Source organism: Pieris napi, chromosome 1 (genome assembly GCF_905475465.1).
Source record: "Pieris napi chromosome 1, ilPieNapi1.2, whole genome shotgun sequence".
In the NCBI taxonomy this organism is placed as follows: domain Eukaryota; kingdom Metazoa; phylum Arthropoda; class Insecta; order Lepidoptera; family Pieridae; genus Pieris; species Pieris napi.
In genome coordinates, this window is record NC_062234.1 from 5262903 (window position 1) to 5271736 (window position 8834).

General features: G+C 34.9%; 1 protein-coding gene across 2 annotated transcripts; it reads right to left on the reverse strand.

Annotated features, from left to right (window-relative positions):
- Window positions 1-4: 4 nt before the first annotated feature.
- Window positions 5-8273, reverse strand: LOC125049395. 2 transcript variants are annotated; one of them, XM_047648651.1, is made up of 7 exons: window positions 8138-8273; window positions 7602-7776; window positions 4709-4831; window positions 3254-3350; window positions 2531-2608; window positions 2221-2353; window positions 5-1145 (listed from the first exon to the last, which is right to left on the reverse strand). In XM_047648651.1, the coding sequence occupies exons 1-7, from the start codon at window positions 8194-8196 to the stop codon at window positions 992-994; spliced, it is 819 nt and encodes a 272-aa protein (XP_047504607.1). In that variant the 5' UTR covers window positions 8197-8273; the 3' UTR covers window positions 5-991. The 2 variants fall into 2 exon arrangements, with proteins under 2 accessions (XP_047504607.1, XP_047504599.1); XM_047648643.1 differs by having other exon boundaries at window positions 3215-3350.
- Window positions 8274-8834: the final 561 nt, after the last annotated feature.

Genomic DNA, 8834 nt, shown 5'->3' on the forward strand with positions numbered 1-8834 from the left:
ACGCTTAAAGAAGTTAATACTTTATTACGCTAGTACATTAGCATCAATAAAAATAATGTGTTAATATGTAAATTGATATTTATTGACAACAACGGCCTCAGGTTTTAAAGTAGCGTTATATTTTTAAGAGTTAAGTAATTTCGTCCCTACTACGTCATAGCACTGCTTTAAAGCCGAACGCCGCCATCTTGGTCACAAGTCCGTTAGTCGAGATATGAATGGATATTGACTTAACCATGACATTTCTCATGTAGATTCTTATTTTAACGCTTCGTGTGTTTAGAGTATGGGACCAGAGTATTCCGCGAATTTAAATATGAGTTTTCTACAAGGTATTGTGAAAATGGCTTACTTTTTACACTACTCATTTTTAAATTCGCAAATTTGTTACAAATTCTTTACAGCCATTATTTGTTACATTTATTTTTAAGGATTTCTATTTTTTTAATAATTTTTTGTTACAATTTTATAACCCTTTAAATTAAGTATGTAGGAACATCGAATAGCGTGATTTCGCGGTATATTTTTGAGTATATATCGCGAAACGCTTAACCATGTTTCATTTTTCTGTAAATATTAAGTTCATGAAAACGTACAATTAACTGTTCCTGAAAATAAAAATCTGTCTAAAATTAGAGGTTTGAAAATGTACTTTAATGATCTTTCGCTTACGTTTTTATGAGCTTGCGATGATAGTAAATTTAGTTTGATTCTAGACAATTCAAAAGTGTAATTTAAAGTCTAGCACGTCATGTAAAATTATGTTTTTCACTTCAACGATGTAACGGTTGTAATTGAGTTACACTACTGTATAAATATTGTAGAAAAGTTATTCAAATATAAACTTACACTCAAATCATCTTTTATTCCTTCAAAAAAGGGTCAGAAATCATCCAATCCAGGTACATAAATAATTTGGCTAAGGTTTTTCGTGACTTTCGAATGAATTTGTCAAATTTGAAACGTGACTTTAAGCTCATGTAAGCTTAAGTTAACGTTCAGAGGTTGTAATGCTAGATTCTGCTGTGATGTCATCACATCTTGGAGGCAAGATGATCTGGAGTTCTTCGTTCAATTGAATCTCATCTTCTGGGAGAGTGTCTTCGGCAACTGTGGTGTCGTAGTATTCACTGGTACATGCAGCTCTGAATATTAATACGTTATAAAGTATAATCAGGATAAAATCCCATTACCCTAAAAACCATTTAACTTATATAGTGTGGGTTCTTCAGCCCCGCGCTCTGTCTATTACGCGACCCGATAAGATCTGACAAGCCTTTTAGACTGACAGAGCAAATAATCGAGAGATTTAATTACTACAGTAATTATTAAAAGCTGAAAATAGTACCGACTGGTCTTAAGGTGGGAACTGACCAACGTTACGAGGTGTAATGTAACATATAATGTAATGTTACACAGCGAGCATTCGTGCAGTCAGTACGTCGTGTTACAGGGAAACCAGCGAGCAACGAGCCGCTCGTTGCTCGCTTTGAGTGCTCCACCCGGCTGTCGGTTTTTTGGCGAATCCTTTGACTGTTACGCGGTTCAGTAATTACGCGTCGCACGTCGCGAGTGATCATGATTATATTTTCTATAAATTGTGTCTTTTTTAATACTTCTGGTCCAATTAAATTCAACAGTTCTTCAAAATCGAGACCTGCGTACAAAGTTTTTATACTGTCCAGTAATCATTTGGTTTTAATATTGCAATCAATAACAAACCACCTCATACGCCTGTTTTTAAATAAGTTTTATGTCCAGTAACATTTTTTCTTCTTCTTAATTTGGATGAAACAATAATTAAATAGAATGAAAGATATCAACATTAACACCATCACATCTCGTGAACACTGGCGGCGAAAGTGGAGCACAGAGTTTTGACGAGCATGTTACGCCGATTATAGAACACAGCGTAACATGCTCGATGCGTAACACGCTCGATGCGAATGCTACATTACACCTCGTAACTTTGGTCAGTTTCCACCTTTATATACAATAATAGGTATAGCTGTAGAATATGTACCTATCATTGGTATCTTATCTTTGAATGTAAAATGTTTCAAGTAACGTTAGGGGCCATAGACGAAAATACTTTACCAAAACCAGAAATCGTTAGTAGAATTTGTATGTAAATGTGTGTATGACATAGTTTATCGTTCAAGAAATCAAGATCCGCGGCACGCCTGATATAAAGATAAAGACCGCTGGTAAAGTACTCACTCTGCCTGGTCCCCAGCCGTGCCTCCCGCAAGTACAGAGGTATACAGTCGAGCTCTGGCCCCATGCAGTCTCATACCGGCTGGTACGTCTTCAGCACCTGACCTTGTCTCCGGTATTGGACGTAGGGCGGTACCTGGCAATACGTGTTAATAGAAGCTAAAGCCGATTTTACATTACATTTTTCGTTTGTTTTCTTTTGCAGGGCAGTCGGATTTTATTTTGACATTTTTTTAAATAAAAAGATAGGATTCTGTAGACATTATGCCATGACTGTTTCTATGTGAAGTAAAACATAGTAGGAGCTAATTACCATCGTCCTTATCTCTCATATCTTTGAATACATTTGCTGCCGGCGCTAAACTCCTTACGCTGTCACGGTCTTTACGGTCTAAACGTATAAAATATATAGGTTAATTTATATATTCTGTTCTTACAAGTAGATCAGTCCAATGCGTTTTCCAGTGCGAAATAATTCTTGTAAATCCATTAGAGAGTGCCTCAATGTATTACTAGGCATAGAACCGACTCATGGGAGCAGTAAAACCTCAATCTGATATGAACATTAATTTAAATAATATGCATGTAATTCTTTCATTAATGAATTTATCACTTTGAAATTGATACTTATCATTTTTCTATTCATATCATATTTAACAAGGTTTAGATTGACCGCAAGCGTGTTGTAGGATACTGATATCGAGGTTCAAACGGTTTAAAAATATATGAAGCACCATATTAATTACAAATACACTATTTCATTATACTGGAAAAACACATTACACACCTTTTGGATTAAAAAAGTGTAGTTTTAGGTTGAATTTACAGTGAACTCCCGTCACACCCAAAACTGCTGAAAGCGGTGCTCATTATTTATTACTTCGAGTGAAAAATATCAATTCAACAGACCATAATGTATCTGTTCCATGTCTCGATTCAAATATTTTTGCCTGGTAGCTGGCATTAGAAAAATGTTGCCTTATTAAACTTTAGTTACTGCTTTTAGGAGTAGCTCTGAGATGAAATTCGGCATAACCACGAAACAGTGTTTCTAGATCGTCGGGGGCCAAGCGTCGAAGATATGGGACTCGCTTGAGGTCAGGCCGATGGAGACATCTGAACGAATTTCGGTGCTGAAAGAAAAAAATATTTGAGATATAAAATATTTCTTATAAGAACAAAAATAGTGAAATTGAACGGAGAAATATGAAATGCAAAAATTATTGAACCACTATCCCATTGCAAATAATTATACTGAAAATTGATTAGTGACACTGCTCGCATGAACAGTGACAGATGGACAATCAATAGAATAAGGGAGCGTTCAAGTACGTTACGTAACGCAATTTTTGGAGATTATGGATCCCCCCCCATGTAACTCGCCGTAACGTTTTTCAGTACCCAAGTACAGTACTGTACCCAACGTAGTAAAACGTTTTGTGACCACCTAGTGACTCTTTAGTTACTATTATGTGGTATAAGCCGAAAAAAAAATTAACAATAACGCGTAATCCCCGCCCCGCATCGTAACGTTTTACAAAAGGACCCCCCCCCCCAAAATTCGTTACGTAAAACTTGAACTCTCCCTAAGGTGGAAAGGTCCACCAGGGAAAAGGAAGTGAGGTCACCCTCTTGCACGATGAGCTCACGAGCATAAGAAGTTGATTGGAAAGATTAGAAAAAGTTCAAGTTAGAGTACTCTACTCTTTAAAAAAAAGTTTCTTGAAAATATAGCTAGTTTTGTATACGAGTACAAGTAGCTAAGTATGATCTTTTTTAAAAGCATTGTTTCAAGGAATGAGGCTTGAAAATTACTACATAGACTAATACATTGAACAATTGTCTAGTGTCAGACAATTACTACATAGACTAATTAATACTTTGAACTAGTGTCAAACACACGATAAATCTCGACTCTGAATATGGATATATTATAAGATGAAGATTACATATAATATGAAGCGGTACTTAGGCATCTAAGTACCGCTTCGCAGCGACATGAAATACATATCAGTAGGGAAATCAAGGAATAAGGGTGAGGTTACTTGCGTTTTAAATCAACGAATTTATTTATTAAAATATTGGTTGTTTGTAAAGTAGGTTTACGATCGAGATGTTTACGTGATAACGTCTTATTGGTGATATAAGTTTTTGGGAAGTAAGGAATTAATGAAGATAACAATTTTTTCAAATTTTAAATTACATCTATCGTTTTATTCATACTTTTGATGATAAATTTCGGGTGTAAAATGACAAGTTTACTTATTCGACTATGATATACATTTTTCTTCATACATTCACGGAATGACTGGCAGCGCTCGAGATGAGACGGGAGATCGGTCCGTCTCTCTCTCGTTATACCTGCGATCGCGCTCGTGAGGTTTTGGTGTGACACAAGTTTCTGAACATGTCACCCGACTAAAACGATTTTAAAGACGTTATCACGTCAATAACTGGAGAAATATCCCGATTTCGTCATGTATAAACATACCTTAACGAGTCCTGGTGGTGATTGCATTCGTTCACATGCGCAAGACATGGACATACAATGGATGACGCTGTCATGTTTCACTGAAATCGCTGATAGGCCACTTCGGACTATTTCTTCGTTTATCTGTTTCAATAACAAAAGAAATTCTATAGGAATAGCTAGATTCATTTATAAATCTTTTAATTAAATGAAGTAGTAACTACGTCAATGTTGGTGTTTATATCTTTAACGATCATTTACAATTCAATAACACTAAGATCTATTTCATTTCTTCACTCTTGAAACAACACCAGAAAATAATATAATTGCGTTTAGAAACCATTCATCATTCTTTTCACTAAGCGAGACAAATTGCTTTCTTTTCAATAGCGTCCCCCAAGCCTTTAAAAACCTATGTTGCTCTTCAGGATCCATTAATTATGGTAGGGGAGCCCACGATGCTAAATGGGGATTTACTCGAGCGTCGTAGAGACCTATTGGGATGCAAAGCTTAGATAATAAGAAGAAAAAAATGTTATATGATATATACCTTTTCATCGGTGGGGGAAGCGGCTATAGATTGTTAAATATGTAAAAAAAAACTGTTGCATGGACATCCTCGAGCGCGTCAGATATTGATAGCATCAATGCCCTACGTATTTTTAATAATGTACGTATGTTAATCTGATCGTTTGCATGATGCGGGTGGTTGTATTTAAGGGTTGAAAATGAAAAAAAAATAAAAATTATCGAGCGCGTCAGATTTTCTAAGGGAGTGTTAAGTGCACCAAAAAAAAGCTCTCATTCACTAATCTGACGATTTCGATGGGACGCAAACCCAGGGCCATTTTCATAATTTGCAAAAAAAAAATCGCAATTTTGAAATACTCAAGCGTGTCAGATTAAGATATATGTGGTTCATCTTTATGTTCTAAACGTACTGTCTCATAATCTGACGATTATCTAGAGGGATTCGCCTGATCTGACAAAAAAAAATTAGAAAAACGGTTCACCTAAAGGGCCATCCCTGCAACTTCCCGCTAATTCCATTCCTTTGGCACTTAAAAATTTATATTTTGAGCTCGCTGAGTTCAAAGAAATAACATTTCTATGCATTTGATCTCTCCCAGCTCGAAAGTCTGATAGAAGTTTCATAGAACACTATTTTTGGAATTTTCAAACCGCAATAACTTTTGAATGGATCAAGCAATTTTCACGCGGTTGGCGGCATTCGACGCAGTTTTATCATCCTCATAAGTAATTTTGCAATTTTAATTTTTCGAACCACAAATTTTGGAGTAATCCCGAAAAAACACTTTTTCGGGTTTCTTTCGTTCACGATATCTCTCGAACGAATCAACCGCTTTTGACCAGCTTGGTGGCGATTGACGTGGTTTTTCAAGCTCAAAGGCGGATTAGTTTTTGAAGTTGATCGATAAAGAAACCACTTTAAAAAAAAAATATTTCTTATTTTTTTAAGATTTTTTCAAAATTTCTCATCTCATCTCATCTTATCGGTCCGAATCGGTTCAAATTCACAGGAAATGTAATTTTGAGGGAAATATTTAGAACGCCGTTTAGTAGGTTTAAGGAAATGTAGGCATCACGCAGCTGCACGCAGCTGCACGCATTTAACTTTATCGACGAATTTTGGTTATTTCGGCTTGCGGAAATCGTCAGATTATATATTTTTCATTATTCTTGAATTATTTCCTTCAAAATAAAAAAAAATTAGCTACGCTCGAGAATGTCGAGATGACGTTTTTTTTTTACAACTTTGTTGCCCTCCCCTTTTTTTCCGTCACTCTCAAATTGTCAGATTAGTGGAATATACACTTTTTAGGATGTAATTAACTCACCCTACCTTAATCTGACGCGCTCGGGAATTTCTGATGGTCAATTTTTTTTTACTAATCTGATTCTGTCTCCTTCACGGGCGGCCTCATATATGGGCCTCATATTTTGTGGAGGTACTTAACCGGGTACAAGGTATCCCCCTATATATTAATCTGCCGCGCTTTAGTAAATCCCGAAATCCCCTCTTGGGCTCCCCTACTATTAGTCGGGAATGTATTTAAACCAGACATTTCGAGATGTCAAAGAAAATAATTAAGGCAAATCGATATACATACTAAGATATAATTATTACATAATATTGCGAATCCTATAAGTTCTTTTCTTTAAAAACGTGACTAACTAATCGTCTAATTTCGAACGTTTATACGTTCCTTGCAAACAAGGCATTTTGTTTAGAAAGTGGAAAGTAATTACATTATCCAAGTTACTTTAGGTATAGTAAAAATGTTTTAATATTAGTAAAATTTTGTTTTTTTAGTTTATATATTAGAAAAGGTAGGATACAACTCGTTTTATATTATGTACATAATACATATACTTGTACAATCTTTCTCGGAATAACCATCCATAATTATTATTACTAAACATATACTTATGTTTTAAACTCTATACAGTAGTGTTTTTATTCCAAACCTAGTTTTAGTGTAAGATTTAGGTTCGAGACTTATGGAGCATGATATCAAATTCAATACGCTTTTGATAAAGTTACTACTCCGCACTGTTTCTCGACTTTGAATCGTACCTTTATATACGTAAGTCATATTTTAGCATAAATACATATTTCTACGAACACTTATTAAAAGTAACCCTTTGCGTTTGGCAGATGTTAAACCCATATCAACATCTTGCCACGTTTATTTTAATACTAGGTATTTCAAGAAATTGCCCTTTAATAGCTGTCGTAATTATATTTAAAATATCGTTGTTATCTTTAGAATACGATGTATTATACAAATTGACCTCTTTAGCAACAATTATTTCAATATTATATAGAGAGACGTTGTGTATAATCGAACTAGAACGCTTAATATTGATATAAAAAATAAACAAATTTTACTTGTAGTTCTCTCCCCTCACAGCAAGGAACGATAGGTGGTAATTCTTCCTTCTTCTGTACAAGGTCTACGGCCATGTTGTCTCCGCTAGCAACGGGATTCATCAGTAGAAGAGATGCGTTGGACGATTTTTTCTCTTTCACCTCGATGTGGGAGCAAGCGCTTCGAATGTCAACGCTTAAAGAAGATAGGTAAGAAGATAGGAAGATATCTTGCAGATGTTACACATAAGTCAAATAATTTTGATGTATATATACATCGGCATATTTATATATTTCTGTCTATGTGCGAATTAAGAACTTGCTAGAACGGTTAAGGTATGGCATGTCTTAATTAAACACAAAACGACGGCGTAGAACAGCTTTATGTGCCTGACAAGCACAAGAAAGCTGTTCACCTACAGAAATCTGAGACAGACCTAAAAAGTTGAACTGGTACTAGTTAATTTAAGAAAAAAGATTGCAAGAGCATTTCGTGTTTACATGCATTGCAATGTTCCCCATAAATCGAAATTTCAGGATAAATAACACAAATTTACCTGTTCATATTGAGATCACGCAGAAAAACGTTTGGAGAGTGCTGGTGCAGTAGTTGCATTATAGAAAATTAAAGGGCCGGTTTGGAGTGTTTCTTGTAAAATCTGTCTACATTTTTTTACAGAAATTTCAACACTGGCGTGAGTGACACAACAATGACACGAGCGTTGAGTTTCCGTTTTTAAATATTTTTTTTTAATTTTTGACTTGACTATGGCTAATATGGTTTATGATCATAAGAAACTATTTTTGCTGTATAAAATTTTTCAACTTTCGTATTCGCCTTGATCTTAAAAAAAAACATATTGATCAAATCAGTTTAAAAATATATATGAATACGTTCTAAAATAGATAATATAAGAAGATTTTTCGCCCATACTTTGGCCACATTTAGAGGTTTTGTATGAATTCAAATAACTCTGTTTGATGTGCTAAGTAGCACAGTTGATTATTTTTTTAGTATTGGAGAACCGATGATGTATCTGTGTTTTGTTTTTTAAATTAAATGCAGGGTTGTATTGGTAACTTAATTAATATTGTTTTAGTTTAAGCGAGTTATACACATTTAAACAGCATTATGCGATACAAGCCCGAATTCGTTACAGAATTTACATAGTTCGACATTTGATTGCTTTTCAGCAGCCGTTAGCGAAAGATGTCATTTTAATCTTCTAAAATTACAATCGCACTACGTGAAAC

Coding starts and splice junctions, on each gene's coding strand:
- LOC125049395 (XM_047648643.1), bottom strand. CDS start 8,196: ATGCAACTACTGCACCAGCACTCTCCAAACGTTTTTCTGCGTGATCTC. Junction 4,832..7,601: donor GTGAGGGGAGAGAACTACAA/GTAAAATTTGTT, acceptor TTATTGAAACAG/ATAAACGAAGAAATAGTCCG. Junction 2,609..3,214: donor CAGAGCTACTCCTAAAAGCA/GTAACTAAAGTT, acceptor TTATACGTTTAG/ACCGTAAAGACCGTGACAGC.